The sequence below is a fragment of the Dermochelys coriacea genome, chromosome 5 (genome assembly GCF_009764565.3).
Source record: "Dermochelys coriacea isolate rDerCor1 chromosome 5, rDerCor1.pri.v4, whole genome shotgun sequence".
NCBI classification, from domain to species: Eukaryota; Metazoa; Chordata; order Testudines; family Dermochelyidae; genus Dermochelys; species Dermochelys coriacea.
The window spans coordinates 70,490,740-70,513,763 of record NC_050072.1 but is presented as its reverse complement, the minus strand read 5'-3'; the positions used below and the strand labels follow the sequence as shown (position 1 = coordinate 70,513,763).

Sequence of the window (23,024 nt, the reverse complement as noted above, 5' to 3'; positions counted from 1 at the left end):
CCACATATATCCTCTATCTCTTTTTTAATCACAATTGTTAAAGCGAGATGAATACAACAAAATGGCGGGGAGTCTCTGGGTGCTGTTTCTATTGTTACAGAGTATTGCTTTGAGTCTTTCTCTCTATGAGTAGTTGTTGTTGCAAAGAATTTCTTTGAGAACAGACTCAGTCTTAGAATGTACTAACACAATTAGCAGCTTGCAAGTTTCACACATAGAGGGAGAAAACAGTACCAAAAACCAAGAGACCTCTTAATTAGTAATACCCTGGAATTTAAACCATGGGGAATCAAACTCATTTGTGATTTTAATACAGAACTACTTTAATATGATCCAACAGCAGCGTTTAAATCCTGGTGAACCAGGCATGCCCCTCAATGGGGTATTTCCCCAGAGGAAATAATAGTCTTCAAGTAACTAACAAAATAACCTAACTAACTAATAACCAGTAACTAAACTAAGCTAGTCCAAAGTCAGCAAGCAGCCGAGGTGCGGATACACTAAGCTCCATCTCTGACTAAGGTGGCTAAGAAGGAACTGAGGGTCATTTGCCCAAGCAGCCTGATGTGTCCTTGTGCTCCACGCCAAGGCTATGAGCAGTGCAGGAGTGGACTGAAAGAACACTGCTAATGAAAATCTCTGATCCAAGGCATATGTGGCACACCTAAAGTGCAGCACCCATTGGGACGCTACTCAAACAACATCATTAGGGAACTATGCCAAGACAAGACCAGGTTTACACCAGAAAAGGTTTGCTATGTCAGCAAACAAAAAAAAATGCTTTTATTGATTGAGCTTATTCAAGTTTCCAGAGCAAAAAAAAGCTATACCAGCAAAAACACTTCTTTTGCCAGTATAATTGTGTTTACACTTGGGCTTCTGACAGTATAAAAATATAGCAAAAAAGAGAGTAACACCTCTAAACAACATTACCATCCCAGTAAAAGTTTCTAGTGTAGACCTTGTCTTAGCCTGCATTGCTGTACCAGCTCCTTCCCATTTGTATCCAAAAGGGTATGTGGATCTGCACTGTTAAATTGCTTAACCAATAATTGTGTTGCTTTTGTGGTTGTGCGTCAGGTGAAGTATGTGGTAACCTTAAACTTTTTAAACAATACAAACTTTTTTCTGGAAAGTACCCTCAACATACCCCTGCACAAGCTGGGAGGTGCAGGCTTGCCCCAAATTTCAATCAAATCCATGCCTGGAGGATATTCAGCAGAGATAGCCCAAGTATCAGGTTAAAGTGCACTTCATAAGAAATATAAAGTTTTACCATAGCAGATATTGTTTCTACTATTCCAGTTTCTCTATTCCTGCTCTCTGGTCAGTTCCTCTCAAGATCGTAACCCAGTCTCCATCCTCTACTTCAAGTCAGAGATAGTAAACAAGAGAAAAAATTGCCTAACATCCACCGCTCTGCTCATTTTTCATCTTATAAACTAAGTCCTAGGTCAAAATCTAAGCATAGGTTACTTTCTCATTTTCATGATGTTTGCTTATTTCACTGGTAGTCAAACCTGTTTCTAGCTACATCACAAGCAAATATTTTTGTCATATAATATTTTTGGTGATGAATTGATGCTTCAGAAGCTTAGCTTTCATTTGAAAAGAACATAGTGTTCCTAACCTTTTAAATGTGAATCCACCATGAGGTACTGTCTGCACGAGTCTGCACAGAGCTTAAAAAAAAAAAAAAGTGTTCACTGCCTCCTTCATTCAACTGAATGGTTAATATGAAACCAAAATATGGCCATTTAAAACATCAACAATATTAACTTTTTCATTATTGTTTTAACAGAAACATCCAACTACATTGTGTGAGCAGCATGCATGGGGTAAGGGAAAAGGCGATCATGCAAGAGGCTTGTCATTCCTAATCCTAATAATAAAACTTGCTTCAAAGAGAAGGTTGACATTATGCATAATGTGAGTACTTTATCATTTATCAGACTAATGCACTCAAGACACTTATCTAATGGGTTGCCCATTTCTCACTTTTTAGCTCTTTAAAGTCATTCAAATTCAATTTCAGTGAGCCTGAGAGTTCAAACATAACAGTACTAACAGCTTTCATTGATCAAAGTAATTTGTACATGCAATTTTTTTTATAATCTTGTACTTGTATAGAATAATAATAAAAGCATACTTTTGAATTTCACTTAGAGGATAACAACTTCCCAAAAAGTAAGACAGCTTACCTCCTCAGAAATGTGGAAATATTCTCTGTCAAATACTTCAAACTAAAAAGTGTACCACTAAATTTATCAACAATCCACAGCATGTAATCTTTTTGTAAAGTTATCTTTATAGTCCATTGGATAAGATTAAACTACCACCAACTCTTAGCAGAACACAACCATTAAATATACTTGACAGTCAGAAAAGCCAAAGAGACCAAGATTAGGGACTAAAAGGGAGAGGTCTCAGTTTCTGGTAACTACATTAATGCTTCAAGATGAATGTGAAAGTCTCAGATACAGCTGTCCTCAAAAAACTACTACTACTGAGTTCTTATCATGCTCCCCATGAAATGCTCAATACTAGATCCTTGTCCATACTCCCATATAAACAGTCTGGAACATGGTTGCCTAGCTGATCAGATTTTGTATACACTAATGAAAATAATCACCATAAATGTAGTAAACAGTTCAAAAAAGATGACCTCCTGAAGGTGGAAACATATCTACATTATCACAGAACAAAGTTTAATGTTTCAATTTGCATAGATAAAATGATAAGACTGGACCATTCAACATCAGCATCTGTGTGATTTAAATAAAGGGAAAGGTCCCCCTTTTCTGAAAGTTTCAAAACTTGGGCACAAATGTTCTGCACTACTTTTGATGTCCCATAACATTGCAAGTTTATATGAAATGCAAAGATGACAGCAACATAGTCAAAGTAGGTAAAACTGTGTCAGGTAAAACAAACTATCTACTATTTTACAAATAGTTTCTGACAGCATCAAACATTTGTTTTGTAAAGGATGGCTGTTAGCCCTTATTTTATGAGTCAACAGAATCAAGTGATTCCGTGGCCAGGAAACAGGATTTCACTGTTGCATCTGAAGAACCACTGGCTGCAATGACACAACCTAGAGAAAACAGTAAGATGACCACTCATGAGGAGGCTAGCCTATGGTAAAATAAATAAATACAAATGTAAAGATTCTGGCAAGAGGTTTACGTTCCAGTTTATACTCTGTCAGTGAGGAATATGGAAGCAAAGGAGAAAAATTAATTGTAACGTCACTGCGTTCCAGTATTAGTTGTAGTAAGCTGGAAACTAGATGTTTTGGTAAACCACTTCAAGCTCCTCTAGAAAATATCTTGGAAGTAATGCCTACTAGCTAGGAGGAAAAACACTCCTGTTGAAAGAGTATGGCATCAAATTTAACTTTCTGGACAGGTGGTATGCCCTAACATTAAAAAAATAAAAAATTGATTAGCAGGACAAGAGAATCATTGCATAGTTACCCGTTATGGTTGTGTGTTCTGCTAAGAGTTGGTGATAGTTTAGTCTTACCCAATGGACTATGAAGATAACATTACAAAAAGATTACATGCCATGGATTATTGATAAATTTAGTGGTATACTTTTTAGTTTGAAGTATTTGACAGAAAATAGTGCCACATTTCTGAGGATGTAAGATGTATTCTGCTTCAAATGTGTATCTAGGCATTCAGTGACCAGGTATTTAACCAAAAGCAAAATCTCTGTTGTAAAGTGAGAAGGGCCAGAGAGATTTATTTCTAGAATTTTTATGTGGTAGATTTATGGGCCTTTGGTCATGGCAAATGAAAACCCATACAAACCCTGCAGAATTAGAGATTTATATTTCCAAGAAGAAACAGCTTGTCTAGTTTCCAAATAGATTCTCACCCTTGTTCCACTGAAGAAACATTGTCACTAATAAGGGAATTATGATCCTGAGTATTATAGATTATAAAGAAAAGAACTCTTTTGAAGGATTCCATTCAGCAGCCACTTCACACTACTGAGTCTAGTGCTGCAAGCAGAAGCTTTCCTTCCCGAGTTTACTGCAGCAGGAGCAATTGGTTAGGGACTTTGGTATTGATTTTATGTAGCAATAACTCAGATGATGTACCAATGGGATGTAGTATAAAACAGATGAGAGATTAGACAGAATGCTAACATTCACAATGGTAGACCTTGTCTCTATTTTGTTACTTTAGATTAGGGAAAAGTTTAAAAAAAAGCAGAAACACAGAACAGCATAACAATGGCACTATCAAGAGGTCCGTGGAAACTTAGGGAACAATGGAAGTAACATATGCTATATTGAAAAAAGTCACATTTGTTCTGGAATAATGTCTCCACACTAGGAGTTATTCCAGCATAGTTAGAGTGTTAAAATTATATTGCTGTATAGTATAGCTTACATGTAGACAAGTCCTATGCTACTTAAAGGCAAGACAAATTGCATTTCTGTAACCTTGTTTTTTTAAAGCCTGGTGGAGGAACAGACACAAACTGCAGTGCATATCAGAAATAAGTAAAATCTTGATGGAATTAAATTCTCATTTCTGTGCAACTGTGTTATTTATTATATATAGCTTCTCAGTGACCCCATACTGAGATGACTGACATCTGACAGCCAAAACTCAAATATAGCACATGAAAATAAAGGTAGAAAACAGAAGTGTGGAATTCTATTTTCTGTAATCTCAATTTTTCAATTCAGCTTTTGCTATAAATAACTTCCAATACAAAAAATGAACACTTGGTATATATATGACAAAAATTTTGGTCTAAAATTAAAGACATCCTCCAGAATGAGCAACAATTGAAAGTCATGAAGTCTTTTGCAGACTGGAAGGCAAAAAAAATTAAAGAATCAATTTTGGACAAAGAAAATGCGCTGAATTCTACTAGATCCCCTTTGTTCTATAAACCAGAAAATCAACTAGCTAGGAAGTTTTTCTCCTACAAAATGGAGGTCAACTTCACCTCCACTACTCCAAACATAAGTTAAGGTGCAGGTTATTGGATATTTACAAGGAACACCATCAGAGCTGCTGACCTCTCTCAAATTTATAATTAAAAAAAAAAAAAAAAAGAAATTACCTTGATAAATCTTACCTAGAACATTTAAATATTGCCTGGGAATGATTAAGAGAGACAGTTTAAGTTATCAAGGGAACCTACTTAGGCTTTATCAACACTAGCACTTTTGCCAGCAAAATATCGTAGGTCAGGATGTGAAAAAACCCACCTCTCTGATCAACATATGTTTCACATACAAAAATGCTGGCGTGGACAGAGCTATGTCAGCAGGAGAACGTCTCCTGCCAACATAGATACCACAGCTCATCGGGGACGGTTTAATTATAGAGCAGGCACACAGGAGACTTTAGAGCTGCGGAGCGTAGTATAAACACAGGCTAAGTCAACTGTATCTTTGGAGACCTTAAACAAGGTTAATTGTCATCCGTGCTAAAGGAATCAGCCAAATTTTTAAATGCTTAAATCAAGACTCTGGTGCAAGACAGCAATTGTTAACGCCTGTGTCCCTCAAGTAAGTATGTGAATTAGAAAATTTGTATTTTATCATGAATTGAAAGTGTGTTCCTTGAGACAGTTCTGCAGTTTTTCAAGGGCTTGAATCAGCTTCATCACAAAGAGAGAGGGTAGCAAGGGGAGCTGCCAAATATGTTCCACCAGTTTACATGCAGCCCTAGGACCGATTCTGATGCAAGTCAGGAGCACTAAAAATAAGTTTACACTGTTCAAGGTTGAAACAATACTGAAGAATTTCATAGTAGCTGTCTGATTCTAAATCTCCACACCTTCCTGCCCCATCACCCTCCAAGTTATACAGAAGAGCAATCAAATATCCACTCTTCAATTTATTTTCTTTATCTAGTCTTTAGATGTTATCCTTTCTTTTCAGGAAAATTAAATATTGCAGATGTTTATGTAGTAGGCAACAGGGACTTATGGTTATAGATACAAAGGTGCTATAATTGTGTTTTAGTCATCCTATTAAATGCGAAATGAAAACATACCACCCAACCATCTTTCAATTTCATGGTTGGTGGTTTGAAATTTTAAAAGGTAATATTAACCAAGTTATTCGCATTATTCCTAGTAGCAGTTTTTCATTTTTGCTTTAACATTACGTAAGCTATCAAGTGTTGTCTATGCTATCATACTCATGTCCTACCAGAATTCTACAGGAAATGTGGCAATCAAGGACAATGTTTAAAATTAGCAGTGGCCCACTGAACTGAAGGTAATAAACCGATGAAGCCATTTTAAAAATTACCCTCTGCAATGGGCCAACAGAAAACAAACCAAATAACACAGCAAATATTACCAAATTCTGTAAGCGTACACACTTCGTATTCTGTATTACGATCAAATTTAGGATTTTTACAAACCTGCATAAGTTTCCTTTTGAGGAAACCATTTCAATATTGAAACAGGGCCACTCACACATTAAACTAGTTTTAGATTTTAATGAGTCACATTTACACCTGAAATTAGACCATCTCCACTATAGCTAAGGTTGAGAAATCCTTAGAAAACACATGGGAACCTATGTCTCAGTGGAGAGAACAGACTGGGACTCAGAAAACCTGGACTCTATTTCTGGCTCTGCCATTGGCCTAGTAGGTGACATTAGCTAAATCACTTCACCTCTCTGTTCCTCAGTTTCCCCTCTATACAATGGGGATGATGATCCTAAACAAATTAGGGAAATACAGTCTAGATGGAGCTACTATAAGATAGGTGCATAACTGGTTGGAAAACTGTTCCCAGAGAGTAATTATCAGTGGTTCACAGTCAAGCTGGAAGGGTATAACGAGTGGGTTCCCACAGGGATCGGTCCTGGGTCCACTTCTGTTCAATATCTTCATAAAATGATTTTGATAATGGCATAGAGAATACACTCAAAGTTTGCAGATGATACCAAGCTGGGAGGGCTGCAAATGCTTTGGGGGATAGGATTAAAATTCAAAATGATCTGGACAAACTGGAGAAATGGACTGAAGTAAATAGAAGGAAATTCAATAAGGACAAATGCAAAGTACTCCACTTCAGAAAGAGCAATCAATTGCACACATACAAAATGGGAAATAATTGCCTATGAAGGAGTACTTCAGAAAGAGATCTGGGGGTTATAGTAGATCACAAGCTAAACATGAGTCAACAGCTTAAGACTCTTGCAAAAAAGCAAACATCATTCTGGGATGTATTAGCAGGAATGTTATAAGCAAGACAAGAGAAGTAATTCTTGCACTCTATTCCATGCTGATATGGTCTCAACTGGAATATTGTGTCTAGTTCAGGACGCCACATTTCAGGAAAGATGTGGAAAAATTGGAGAAAGTTCAGAGGAGAGCAACAAAAATTATTAAAGGTTTAGAAGAGTGGTGCTCAAACTGTGGGTTGGGACCCCAAAGTGGGTTGCAACCCCATTTTTATGGGGTCACCAGGGCTGGCTTAGACTTGCTGGGGCCCAGGGTCAGAGCCCGAGCCCCACCACCTGAGGCTGAAGCCTGAGGGTTTCAGCCTTGCATGTTGGGACTCAGGTTAAAGGCCCCCTGCCTGGGGCTGAAGCTCTTGGGCTTCAGCTTTGTCCCCATCCATCCCCCACTCCAGCCCAGGTCAGTGGGGCTTGGGCAGGCTCAGGCTTCAGTCCCCCATCTTGAAGTCATGCAATTGTTATCGTCAGAAGTGGGTTGCGGTGCAATGAAATTTGAGAACCCTTGGTCTAGAAAACATCACCTATGAGGAAATAGTGAAAAAATTGGGTTTGTTTAGTCTGGAGAAGGGAAGACTGATGGGGGGGGGACATGATAACAGTATTCAAGAACATTAAAGGTTGTTACAAGGAGGAGGGAGAAAAAATTTTCTTGTTCACGTCTGAGGTTAGGACAAGAAGCAATGGGCTAAAATTGCAGCAGGAGAGGTTTAGGTTGGACATTAGGAAAAACTTCCTGTCAGGGTAGTTAAGCACTGGACCAAATTACCTAGGGAGGTTGTGGAATCTCCATCACTGGAGGGTTTTAAGAGCAAGTTAGACAAACACCTATCAAGGGTGGTCTAGAATCTGATAATATTTAGTCCCATCTTGAGTGCAAGGGACTGGACTAGAAGACCTCTCAAGATCCCTTCCAGTCCTACACTTTTATGATTCTAAGTTTTGTAGCTTGGTAAATTGCCTTGAGCTCTATTGATGAAAAGTGCTATGTATAGCTAGGTATTCTTATCAGTTCACAGTAATTTCTCAACAGCAAATGTACATTACAACTGCCTAAGTGACAACTAACTCTTATCCACATTTATCTTTCTGTTAAAAATAACTAGGAAATTCACTGACAAAAAACACTTTGCTAATGCAAAACGAAGGTTGCCTGGTAGCACATTGTCCCTTTCCAAAATGCTGAGTGCAGAAAAACTTAAACTTCTGAAAACCGGGAAATACAGATTAGTGTATGCAGGGTTGAGCAACTGACCAGTCAAACAACATTAAAAATGGTCAAATATTTTAAAGCAGTAATTTATTAGAACAGTAACAAAAAGACAACAGACTAGGGTCTCAAATAGGCTTAGCCTTAGATAGGTACTTATGCCTAATTACAAAAACAAAGTTACTTAGCAATTATTTTAACTCAAAAAAATGCAAAACAATTAAATGAAGTTATTAAAAGTGGAAGAATAATTACTTTTTAGCAATGTTAAGTCAGCATGTAAATGCATTATTCAAGACCGAACAGTTTCAAAAGAAAGAAAATTACACAAAAAAACCCACGTCGCCATTATAAAAGAAAAGGTCATTTTTAAATGCACTTAATGCTAGGCACGCAGGAGGCCAACTCTTCAAGCAGCTTAATGGTTGTGAACCCTCCTCTCTACCCCTCCACATTCATACCCTTCTGAGTTAATTTCAGTGTTCGTCTAGGTCAGTTTAGACTGTAAACTTTTTCAGGCAGGAACTGAGTCTTTAAACTTGTTTAACGTGCTTTGTAAACCACTGTGTATGTAGATGACCTGGTATACAAAAAGATATAAATACATAGTGTTAGTTCTAGAAATTTCCAGCCAATCAAGATGCTCAGCTTTCAATTAGTTGAGCATTTTCCCAAAAGGTGCCATTAGGATATAGAAAAGTGAGCGATCGAGACATTTAGGTAGGCTTGCTAACACATGTCACCACGATGCAATTAAAATCTAGGCCACAACTTAAATTTGGGCATTCTTGCTGGAATATTTGCCAGTACTGGACAGTGGTCAAAAATAGGCAGTGAATTGGCATTATTTGGCTGGTCAATTGACCGTATTGGCAAGCCTACATACATGCCCACAGAACATTAACTCTGCCTTCTGAACCATGTCCTAGTATACTCATAACACACAGTCATATTCTGCCTTTACACTGTGCTGAACAGGAACTACCTATAGATGCTTTCTATTCAAACACTTAGTCTATTCCACATCTGCAAAGTTTTTATAATCTCTTTACCCCACTTTACAATCCCTTTACCTAGGGTTGCTAGGTGTCCAGTTTTCGACCGGAGAGCCCGATTTTAAGGGGACCTGTAGAGTCTCCAGTCAGAAGTATGGACTGGACACCAAAAGTCCAGTTACCACAGGGCCATAACTAGGGCGGAGCAAGAGGAGCAGCTTCCCCAGCTGTAGAGGCAGCATCAGCAACCAACCCCTCGCAGGGCTGGGCCCAGCAGCATCAGCCAGAGCCCAGGGCAGAGCAGCACCTGCCAGGCAGGAGCAGGGAGCACTGGGAGGGGCTGGCCTGCCCCCAGATGTGGGCCCTTTTGGTTCTCCTGTACCCTGGCCCCTGAGCATGGTTGGCTTAGCTGCTGCAATCGACCCAGAGGAGCCACCCATGAGGTAAGAGAGCAGGGCCTGCCCTTTGCTGGCAGCTGGGCAGGAAAGGATCCCTGGGGGGAGCTGAGCAGCCCACGTAATTTTTATCATAGCTGTAGTGCAGGGGCACTGGAATGGGCGGGAGGGAACCATGGTCCCAGCACTTTTTACCTACCTTAAGGGAAAGGGGGGAGGGGAGGCACCGGGTCATCAACCTGTTCCAACCCCTGCTCAGCCGAGGCCACCTCCTACCTGCATCTCATGGGCGAGCAGGCAGGCTCCGTATCAGATGGCAGATCCCAGCCCTGGCTCCGTGGGTGGCAAATGAGTAGTCCCCTTCCAAGCAGAGGGAGCACAGCTGGGGGAGGATGGGAATGGGAGAGGATCGGGCAATGGGGAAGGTGAAGAGAAGGGGGAGAGCAGTGAGCAGGGACGGGGCCTTGGGGGAAAGAGGCAGAGTAAGTGAGGTTCCAGAGCTCCCGATGGACTGTCCAGTTTTGAGAAATTGAAAAGTTGGAAACTCTTTATTCTCATATACACAAAGCCAACTAACAGTATACTTTCACTTATCCTTCATTATACTCACAGTGCACGCTCACCTCCCACCTAGTGCTGACAATTCTCATAGCAAAACCACCCTTATGCCCAGATACTGACACAAGCTACATAATACAGTACCGAAATGAGGCATACTGAATCTCTCAAGGTACACATGCATTTCTTTCCTTTGATCACATACATTGGGGGTGGAGCGGTATCACACAGAAGGGCTCATATATTCCTAGAAGGGCAGAACTCCCCCCCCCCCCCGATCACCTCATAACACAGTCATAGCTCTATACAACCCTTCCATTCAATACAGCTACACAAAGTGAATGCAGCTGGAATGCACGCAGATAATTCCCAGTTGCTATTGCCCGCTCCAGGAGGGCAGAGTTAAGATTGAATGGCTGCGTACCTTAATTCTATATTTCCTGGTTCTCAGATGTTTTAGTTTTGCTGAATTTGACACTCTGGATGGGCACAAGATATCATCAGGCAACCTTAATTCTGTGTTAATGAAGTGTTCTTTGTATAGTTTTGAATAGCTGGTATATTCATGTACTAAAGCAAAAAACTTGTGGAAAAACAAAGCTAATTTTTCATTTGAATTTAATCTAATTTCTACATTAAGAATCATCATGGGCTTGGTTCTTCACAACTACCATATACACAATAGATTACGCAACTCTAAAAGATTCCAGTCTACTACACATTGATAGTAGAAAAACTTGCAAGTCAATCTGGCAGAGGAGAAAAATGAAATTGCAATCAAGATTCTGGGGGCCAGTTGAGGAACATTAGATGTGTTGACATTTAATATAGGCCAAGTAATATTTTAAGGTTTGCCTAGTAGCAAGACTCCCAGGATGTTTTGCCATTAAGATGAAGCTAACTGTAGAGAGTGGAATTTTATCAAGCAGTAACGCTTAGCATGTGTTGAAAGCTGCTGTAGGAGAATTCTCAGCATTATACTAACCTCAAGATATGAAACAAATAAATGTCTAAAAAAAGGCTTATGTGACTAACAAACAGGTGTTGAAATGGTTGGAAACTTGCAATGGAACAGAGAACCCTGGAAATAGACTGTTATAACAACTGTGTACGAAAACAAAGGAATAGATATGGACCAGAATGATACAGAGGAAGAGTAACAAGGACATAACTGCCCCTAAATCATAGGAAAAGTAAGACCATCCGCAGACTGGATGCAGGCTGTCACAGAACTACAGAGACTATCTTCCATAGCTGTTGGTAACTATATGCCTCTCTGTATGTGCTGTCTTTTCTAATTGTTAAATCAATAAATCCAATCAAAGCTTCAGGTTTGTTTTTATTAAACTAATCCATACTTAAAAGAACTCCTCTCATTAAACATATAATCACAGTTAACAAGATTAACCATTATTGGTTATCAATTAATTGGTTATTGATTACTGACAAATTACTGATCATTAATCACTCTTCAGGTTCACCCAGGAGGTGAAAGGGAGATGGAGAAAGGTGACTTAAAGCTATCTTTGCACTCCTCCAGTCCTGGAGCAGGTCAGCATTGAGCCAGTCCCCAGGCCCAAATTAAAGCATCTTGAGGACTGCTCTAATTGCCACCAGGAGCCACCACCACAAAAGTACCACTATGACAACTAGTGATTAGATGGATGAAAGGGATCACTGGCCACACCTTTTTCCCCAGCCATGCCCCATGTTTCAGTCAGAGGGAGAAGGGGCAACACAGGCACCCCATGTTCCTCCTAAATAGTAGAATTCACTTAGGGCTAGTTAACCTGGATTTAGGACAGCTTTGTAAAAGAGCAGCACAAAGCCAATGTACCAGAGGACTTGACCCCCAAATTTCTAACAATGTTAAAATGGAGCAATACTGAAGATATGAAAGTGACAGAACCTTATTTATCTTCTTCAGTGGGGAATGTTTCCAGACACAAGGCCTGTTTTTTTTAAACAGGATGGTTTTACTGTTACTGAAGAATATTTTTACAACAATCAGAATATTATACTACAGTGTTTTGTACCCTACGTAACTAGTTAAGAGTCTTGTTACAGGATTGCATATCAAAGACATTCCAAGACCTGTAACTCTCACACAGTTTGACCAATTCTCAAACTCTGCAGAAAATGTCTCTCACTTTCAGAGCAAACCAATTTCACTAACCAAAGTTATAAGAGGGTTAAAAATAAGCCTTAAAATGGAACCTAGCTGTAACATTAAATATGGAGACTATGGCCAGGACCTTCAAAAATGGATGCCCAAAGTCAGACTCCTAAATCCTTAGAATCCCCCCACCCCCTTTTTTTTTTTTTTAAGTTGGAGCTTTTTAAAAGAAATTAAATAGATGTTAAACACACAGTCTGAAGGTAATAGCCACACAATAATTTGAAGATTCATGTGATAACTTGCATTTATCACACTTTTTCAAATGCCTCTACCACATTCTCTCCCACTAAACTATCTTCTTTCACTACTAAAATTCCATAGTTTCCTTTCCCCATCATATTGAACTTTCACTCTCATGGCACTTCCCTAAAACAGGCAACATTCAAGTTCTAGGTGATTCACAGGTTGAAGGTCTGCTATTTCATGATCCTTCAAGACTAAAAATGCAGGGTTTGTACCACTGAAAAGAGGAGATGCTCAGCTTTCCACCAGATCCCCAGCATTTGTTTCTAGTCCTGGAAAGTCTGTACATATGAAACTTAAAGTAAACAGATATAAATAATTCATTACATTTGTCTCTCTCTCTCAGAAGTCTATACATTTAGATTAATAATGCTAACAAAGTCAGGTTTATAAGTAGAGGAATTTAAAGAAATTATGACAATTTTTTAAACAAATCTACTTTTCTTAACTAAATTTTCCTGTAAAATATGTGGTGTATAAGGACTATATAACGTGTGGCCTAAAAGTCTCATCAGCACTCATTTACCATTACATGCATGGACAAAATAAACTCAGGAGAGAGAAACTAGGATGAGAATTTAAGACTTCTGCAGGTAAAACTGAGTATACCTTCTTTAGCCACACACTATTTCTACTAGTTCCAGCAAAGAAGGTCAGTTGCAGGATCTTGCCACTGGACAAATCTACGTTTTGTAATGGCCCAGCTAGTGTTGTCAAGTCAACTGCATGCTGCATACAGGGATTTATGAATCACCTCTTTCCCTCTCTGAATTATTGGGGGAGAGGGTAGGAAGTATGACAGCTAGAATTTGAAGGTCACTCAAATACAGACACAATTTTGTGATGTTTCCGATCCGGCTCCTCAGTTCTTTCAGAATTTGAAACATGATTAAATGGCTCCAAGTTTATTTTATGCACTCAAGCCTACCAATTTCCAAGCATTCTGAATTAATACTTTGACCTTGTTGTGTATGGTAGAGCATTCATACTCCACCTTTAGAATGAAGTCTTCAGTTTATGTGCTCAAAGACATCAGGAAGGTAAGTTAAGTATACCACCAAGATCAATTACTGAAGATATAAGCAAAAGGCAATCACTAACCATTCATGAAAACCTGCACTCCTGCTCTTAATTAAATGAGTCAAGATAGTACTTTACTTCATGCATAATCTAATTTCAGCATAAAAAATAGTTGAGTTACAGAAACCCACATAATCACAAATCAATTCAAAAGTGTCATGAATGCACAGCAACAGACACCGATTGCTCTTGAACATTTTTAGAACCTTTGAAGCCATTTCTATTATGCAGGGAAGAATACGATTATTCTGTGGTACATGTCCTGTATGTACATTGTGCAAAATACGACATCTGAAAAAGTTCATGTTGACATTGGGAGTTTGAGTAACCAAATCTTGACCAGTTTTGGAGGTTTAAGTTTTCATTGAAAAACGTCTTCAGGTTTACCTTTCACTGATAAATGTCCAGTTTCTAGATGCTGAAATAACGCTGAAGGCTTCATACTTTTGGCATGCAGCACTTTAGGATGCCCTATATTTTAACAATATGAAAATGTTTTCCCCACACTTTCCCATCTTCTCTTTCAGCCATTGTTGGAGTAAGCTGACACTGTCCTTTTCCACAAAAGGATCTCTTTCCAAATCAATGAGCTGCAGCAAAAACGAGCAGATGCAATGTGTTCATGTAAGGCTCAGTGGTGCCCTCAGGCCCCTTAAAGTTTACAACAGGCATATCTGATGTTCTAATTCAGGGACACATTTTGCCACAATCTATATGCTTTGTGTTGTACATAATAAACAACATTTGAATAGGGCATGTTCTCTTGTATAAGGCAGATCTTGTGGGGCATATAGCATCTTTTGCAGTGTGCTTACACAGAGCTTAGCACAATGAGATTTAGTCCATGACTAGGGTTCCATACGCATTACCCCAATATATAATACTGTTTTATTAGCAGAAGTAACCTGCTGCACACACTCGTATCCTTTACTCAACTACTAGCAGGGGTTCTCAAAATACAATAATTTGGAGCCCTTACAGTGAAACACTATTAGGGGGCTATATGCATTTTTCCCCTCCATTTTACTTTTTTGCATGAACTCCCCCAAAACCCTATAAACCCTCTGTGACCTGCAATCCATAATGTGGGAAAGTTCTGAGACCTACAGATATAAACACACTATAAGAACTAAGAATTGTTATTATTCTTATAATAGTGTAAGGCTCATCTCGTCACCAAGAGGCAAATTAGTTTACGGTACTGCATGAAAAGTTAATATAAACTCAGAGTGTGTGGCACTAGCTCATAGTATCTGATTTGTTAGTAATAGTTACCATACTAGAGCTTGTTTTCACTGCTAAAAAAAGGGTGAATTTTCAGCAAGATAACTAAAGCAGGTTCGCTATTGCACTATAAAATCCTAGTGGAGACAAAACATTGTAATTTTACCACACGGTAGCCAAGCCAGGTTAACCATAGTTGGGGTGGCATAGTGTTGCCTCTTTCAGCAACCCCGTTGTAAAATTAGTGTGTTCTGTCCCCCCTGTGATTTTACAAAGCAATAGCTAACACACATTTACCTATCCCACTGGGAAAAAAGAAACCACATCTTTTTTGCAGTGAAGACATAGCCTAGGATTTACTGCACAAATTGAAATTTTAGAGTGAGAAATGAGCAGGACATTTAGTCAAATGAAAAGCCTGGGCTAAGATAAAAAAGACACATGGCTGATAGATGGCCTGTTAATGACTCAGTGCTTCATTCCCTATAGAGCAGTCCAAACAAACTCTTTTCTAGACAATAGGTCCCAGATATTGAAAACCCAGAAAACTGCCTCAATTGTTCTGTACACTTGGACAGTTCTAAGTATCAATAATGGCACCTGAGGGAAACCTTTGTTCTGAATTTTTTTGATGTAATCTCTTCCAACTCTTTAAATCCTGAACTCTGCCAGAAAGTTACAGGCCCAAGCTTTCATTACACAGATACACACAATTTAAAATGCACCTACTGTTGACACTAATAGTCAGCAGTGAGCATTTTTGCAGTCTAAACAAAAGTTTATAACCACTGCTAGACTCAAATGCTATGTTGATGAGAATTATTAAAGATACTTGTTATGCAGGGTTTATGGTGGTCACAGTTATAAGCTGACACAGGCAAGAGTTGTAATTACCTAGAGCCTCAAATATTGTTATACCTGGTACAAGCTTGTAGCCCCTTCAAGAACAACCTCCACTAGCATAATTTCTGACTCTTCAGCTGCACAGAGGAAATTTTAAAGTTATAGGCAACATCCACTAATTTGAGTTATGTGAGCACAAACAGCTTTTTTTGTTTTTTAATTAAAGATTTTGGAAGAGGGGAAAGAACAGTCTACCTTACTCTAACTATGGCTCTTCAAGATATGTAGTCAGCGTGGATCCCACCATAGGAACAGGTGTGCATGCATTTCACCTGCATAAGATCAGCTTCTTTTGAATAGCAGTGTCCGTTAGGGCTACATGTGCACCCTGTGCCTCTTCTTGGTCCCATGTGAAGACACAAAGGGCAAATAATCCACGACCCTCCCTCAATTCCACCACAATTCAAAGTCCACGATAGCAGAGAACTCCAAAAATCAGAAACTGAGGACTATAGGAAAAGTAATGAATATCTTTTCTTTGAGTACATGTCAGCCTGGATCCCATCTGTATGTGACTGGAAAGCAGTATCACCTCTGGATGGGGGATGAGGAGTTTCAGCTGCATCAGTTGAAAAGCAATTGTAATACAGTTCTCCCAACTTTGGCATCTCTGTCCAAGGCTTAGTGTTTGACAAAGGTCAGTGAGTTCCTCCACATTGCTGGAATAATCTACAAATTGTTGATATTGGCACATTTCTGAGGCAGAGAGAGGATGTTGCTTGTGCTGTGGTGGAGACAGCTACACAACGTTCAATGGGAGCAGTATCACAGGTATGCTGTCTCATCCATTTTGATGGTCAAATGAGATGGCCTGACCTTTAGATTAGTCACTATAGCAAGAAACAACCATGGAGCCATCTTGAATAGTTGCGTTCTGTTAAAGTAATAAAACAAGGCCCTGGAAACATCAAGTGTGTGCAACTGCTTCTTCTCCCAGAGCAGAGTGTGACTTAGGAAAGGCCCTAGTGGTTTGCTGGGGGAGGAAGCACTAGACATGATACATCTTGATTTTAATAAGGCTTTTGACAATCCCACATGGCATTCACATAAACAAACTAGGGAAATGTGGTCTATCTGAAATTATTATAAGGTGAGCGCAAAACTGGTTGGAAGTCTGTACTCAAAGAGTAGTTATCAATAGTTTGCTTCAAACTGGGAGGGTGTATCTATTGTCCCACAAGACACAGTCCTGGGTTCAGTCCTATTCAATAATTTTCATTTATGACTTGGATAATGGTGGAGAGCATGCTTATAAAATTTGTAGATGACCTAAGTAAAATATATAAATAAATAGAATATATATTTATAATTTATTTTAACCAAAACTATTTGGCAAATGTGCCTCAAATCCATCAACAGTTTCAGGCATTTATTTACCTTTTTGGCAAATAAATTATTTGTCTGAAAAATTTCACCCCGCTCTTGTAATAGATGCTGGCTTTATTGCTTGGGGTGCTGGCTTCAGGCTGTTAGTGACAAAGGATTTCATTAATGTCAAATATTTCAGTGTCAAAGTTGCTAGTGCCAGCATCATCAGCATCCTCTTAGCCTTCCTTTCATTGCCCAACCCCGGAGGTCTGGAGTGTGCTCTAGGGAGTGCTAGCCAATGCTGTCTTTTCCAGACTCACTCTGGTAGTTATCACTTCAGGGTCTGAAGTGACCCACATGAACTGCTCTAGCAGAAACATGAGCCAAGCATCCTTGGTTTTTCAGGTCCTTGAGAAGGACTTTTACATAGAGCACCTATCAGGTATGTGGCACTCTTGTAAGTAGAAGAGGTATCAATTACGTCCATCTTTGATGGGATTCAGTCCATTGCAAGACGGGCATTGTTTGACTCCTAATAATATGATTGATTTAGTTGGTGTTGGTCCTGCTTTGAGCAAGGGATTGGACTAGATGACCTCCAGAGGTCTCTTCCAACCCTAATATTCTATGATTTAGAGTCTGTCAAGAGGCGTGGCCACTGGCATGCAGCATCTTCCACCATTGTACACAGGGATGCACAAAGCGATAGGACCTTCCAAAGAAAAGAAAACTATCAGCTGAGGAAAACAGAAGTGTGAAGATGAAGTTTGTTTCACACAGACGAGTTGAAAAACTGAAATGAAGTCTTTCAGGTCAGATATTCACTAAGTTTCACATCATTGCCATGGGCGGTAAGGAAAAATCCAAGGGAGGGTCACAGCTGCTCTACCCTTTATGCCTCCACACTGGAGTATGAGGCAGTGCCAACGGACAATTATTCAAAAGATTCTGATCTTACATGAATGTGCAGCACATTGGGATCCACACTGACACATACTCAAAGCAATAGGGCTTTTCCAGACTAAAACTTTATTAAGACAAAAAGTTAAGGATGAAAATATATTATCGTCTTTTAAAACAAAGTAAAACATTACTGAGTCAGGACATCTGCTGTTAAATTACCAGCCCCCACACAAGGTTTACAGTTAACTTGGTTTAATTCCTAGCATTTCATTTGGATTTTGTTGTGAGTTTTATTGTTTTGTCGGTTTTTCTTTAAAATATATGATATTAGCTTTGTTTTCAAAAAGGGCAGAAATCAACTGATTCTTGATTAATCTATGTCTAGAATCTAAGACTAATTAGATAGCCTTGTGAGAATTGTTAATATACCAAAGCTAGGGATCTCAATTATCTAGGACATGCTCCCCATAAGAAAGTCTAACACAGCTCATTTATGGGCAACAGAGCCCAGAACTTGAAGAAGCAGAGAGGAAATCTGTTTTTGAATTTATCTAAAAGTTGAACTAAATTTTTTCAGAACTGTGGCTAATTAGCTGCATGTAGGTGAAAGATTAAGTTAAATCATTTCCCCAAGAATGTGATAACTCAAATGTGTGTACTGAATACCTTCTTTTCAAAAAATTCTTTTTAGGTATGCATTTGATGATCAAGAAAATGAAACACCTTTATTTAACTTCAAAAAATACAGAAAGATATTTTAAAAACCTCAGAAACCAAGTACTGGCAAGGAGCTATCAAGCATACGGCTCAAACAGGCAGCTCCAGAAATATTCATGAGTAGCAAAGAAGGACAGAGGCTTCTGACCAGAAATAACATCAGTTCCTTTTTATTAGCTTTTGAATATTGTACCTTTTTCACAACTTAATTCTAGAAATAGTCAGAATAGCAATTGGTTAAGAAATGCAAATAGGGGAGTTAAGTTTTAAAATCATTTCCATTTCTTATAATCTTTAAACTGTAATTAATTTTTATTCCTGTATTTATCATTGTGTTATTTAAACAGACTATAAAAGGAATGAGTTATTTATGTCTTCTGACAATTTTTGAAAAAAATCCTACCAAATTACATTTCGCCTATTCTCTGAGGACTTTTCTACATGGTGCATCAGTGATCACTACGTGGGGCATGATTTCTAAAGCACACTAACTTGCTGAGCATTAATTGGTCCACATAGACCCTACTGATGCATACTACAGGTGTGCTTTAATGTAATGCAGGCTACTCTTTACTTCAGTATGTTTGGGAAAATTTATGAAAGTACAATGGGGTACTGAGCAAAAAGACAGACAAGAAGGGGCCACTCATAATATGTTATATCGGATCATTTATATCACATACAGTGTGTTTAGTGTTTGTTTTTGGGACACTTCTATCACAAATGTGATTATGCAATGCCAAATAAGATTTATTTTCTGCTATTTCTTGGTGTCTAATCATTTCAAAATGCGTCATGCTGCAGACTGCTGATATATATTTCAGTCTGATCCATAGTACTACAAATATTAAAAAGCTATTTACGAAGAATTCATAAATGAAATTATACTTGCAAAGAATCATAGCAGGAAAGACTTATTTAAATTGTTATATTCAAATTATTATAATTAGTGCTAAGTAGATTCTCCTCCCCTCTCATCAACTGAAGTCATGTGTGCGTTTACAAAACGATGAGTAGGGCTAACCTTCTCATGATTTGTCTACATGAGAAAGTGTTACAGTTATACTGGTATAGACTCCCTGTATGGGCACATTCTGGAGTAAGAGTAGCTTTTTGTTCCCTCCCCCCCCCACTTATTTTTTTAAAACATTAGTTTACGTCCCTTCCAAAGCAACTTAAGCAAAACTGAAAAACTCTTATTCCAGAATCACTATTCACACAGGGGGTTACACCGGTAGAATTATATTGGTTTAAATTCGTATCTTAGTTTATACCAGTATAAAAATTTTCCATGTAGACAAAGCCTCAGCTTGCCACTTTCCACGCTACAAATGCTTTTCAAAAAACCCCGCAGTTGCTAACACTGGTTCAGCCCCACCACTATTAGAAGCATCAGGAGAGTGTATAGCATACACAGCCTGCCTGCCAACTGTTATGTTTTAAGCACCACATCGTCTAGTACAGTGGCTCTCAACTTTTCAGGACTACGTACCCCTTTTACGAGTCTGATTTTGTCTTGCATACCCCCAAGTTTCATCTCACTTAAAAACTACTTGCTTACTAAATCAGACATAAAAATACAGAAAAGTGTCACAGCACACTATTACTGAAAAATTGCTTACTTTCTCATTGTTGCCATATAATTATAAAATAAATCAATTTGAATATAAATAGTGTATTTCAGTGAGGAGTATAAACAAGTGATTGTCTATATGAAATTTTAGTTTGTACCAACTTCCCTAGTGATTTTTATGTAGTCTGATGTAAAACTAGGCAAATAACTACACCAATTGATGTACTCCCTGAAGACCTCTGTGTACCCCAAAGGATACACATACACCTGGTTGAGAACCACCTGCCTAGTATGCTTAGTTGATACAATGTTTAAAATGGTAGTGGCAGATGGTGGGGATTCTACACTAAAACCATCCCTAGATGTTGCAGACACTGAGGGCTGGATCTGGGTTCTCTCCCAATTCACCAAGAAACAAATGTTCTTGAACACAGACCTTTGTTCCCTCAGTCCTAGGTCATCTAAAAATGGCCACATGCATTCCTTTCTCCTTCAGAGGAGCACTAGGTATCTGACTTTAAGCTACTTCTTACCCTCTCACCCCTCAGGTACATGGAATGTAGATTTGCTAAAGAGAAATCTGAATTGTGGCAGGCAATTTACCTGAATTTTAGTTTTATGTACCAAACAGGTTGCCTTTTGCATTTATTGCTCTGTTATATAAACTTTATACATCTGTGGCACTTTTAATCTCACATAGTCATTAGAAACTAACTCATCTTGGGGGTAAGTGAGATTACATTTGCTAACCACTTTAAGTACAAGCAATGAAGATGAAAACCACAGAAATTTAGATTCCCCAGTATCACACCTTCTAAAGATACAAGCCTATCAAACATTACTGGTAGCTTGCACTAAAAATTGTTAAACAATGATCAAAGTTCACATTTTTTCTTCTTCTACATGCTGGTAAAAAAAATCTTATTAAAATGAACTTATTTAATGCAGTAATGTGTAGTTCCATTTGACTTAACAGTGGTGAGCATCTAGAAATTCCATACTACACTCCAATGCAAAATGCCACCATTAAGGCTCTGATCCAGCTAATAATTAATCACATGCACAGATTTAAGCATTTGAGTAGTTCCAGTGAAGTCAATGGGCTAAACTAACACGTGCTCAAATGCTTTGGTGAATCGACACCTAATACACTAGGCAGCATAATTCAGAAAAGCCCAAACCCTAACACCAAAAGAAGGCTGCAGTCCTACATATCTTAACTCAAGTTGCTAAATACCCAGATTTCAAATCCATATGGCAGTGTATTACCTGGATCATTATGTGAGTGAGGCACAACAAACACTTGAAGAGGTTCATCATCCCATTCATTTTCATTGTACGTGATATCAAATCCTTGTTTCCAAACTCCACCATCTGGATTATCGAAAGGAAGAATGTCATAGACATCCAACATCTAAAAAGAGTAAAAGGAATGTACAGCATGAATTCACAAAACGGATATAGTGCACAATTCCATACTGAAAAAAAACCACTGCTGTGTTCATTAAAATCCAGCATTAAATGCTGGCTGTTGCTCTTAAAAAAATATATTTTTAATGGGTAACTGAAGACCAATCTGACTTACAGCAGCACAATTCATGCTTAGTATGATAACGATGGGGGACCAACCAAGATCAAGGGTTAATTGTATTGAGTACTGTTCATATACACAGCAATAGATAGTCCCTGCTCCAAGAACTTACAATCTAAACTGCAAAGACAAAGGGTAGGGAAAAGGGATATATAAATACAAGCAAATCGACCAACGTGATGGTGGCATATGAGATGTCTAGTTGCACAATTTTTTTTTGGCGGGAGGGTGGACTCTTAGGAAGGGATTAATGAAATGGAAAGTCAAGAGAACGGAGAAGGTGAAGGGACAAAACAAGTGAGGAGAGAAAAGAGAAAAGTCTGAGGGCAGATGTGATGTGAAGCTGAGGTAAAGAGACTACAAAGACAGCAGACACGAGTGGAATGGAACAAACAGCCAAAGTCTAGTCAAAACTATAGGAAACATCCTTGTTGGTTGATATGATTAAGGCTGCTTCCGTAGGTGCTCTCTTCCTTAATAAAATACTTGCTCAAGTCAAACAAGAGATGTGAAGTTTATTCAGATAACTGAGGTCTCAGTAAATGAAGCTCTCCAAAATGAGATGCCTGCAGAATTTAGACACTAATCGACAATTTGCTATGGAGAAAATCTTGTGCTGAAGTCATACTTCAGGAATTTTATCTGACTTTGCTAGACAGACTTTGGAGAACCATATTTCTACATTTTTACTCTCTAGCCAATTTTAAAAACACAAAGCTGTTACCCACTTATTTTGTTAGAAATTAACTTTATATGCTCCATATTACTGAAGGAAAAAGATCTAGGAAGAGCAAATATCACATTGTCTGAACGTACAACTTTATCGTTTCAAATTCTGAAAAAAATAAGTTATTTCCATTTCCAAAGAGAGCTCAGCTGGATCCCCATACTTTGCAATGAAATCAAAAAGG

The 23,024-nt window shown here is 38.5% G+C and overlaps 1 protein-coding gene across 3 annotated transcripts in view; it reads right to left on the bottom strand.

Annotated features, from left to right (window-relative positions):
* The window catches only part of MAN2A1 (mannosidase alpha class 2A member 1), a 208,371-nt gene that overhangs the window by 158,636 nt on the left and 26,711 nt on the right, over positions 1 to 23,024 (bottom strand). For all 3 annotated transcript variants that reach the window (XM_038402274.2, XM_038402277.2, XM_043514896.1), the window contains exon 3: positions 21,792 to 21,936. In XM_038402274.2, the coding sequence (XP_038258202.1) occupies positions 21,792 to 21,936 (145 nt within the window). The remainder of the gene's footprint in view (positions 1 to 21,791; positions 21,937 to 23,024) is intronic.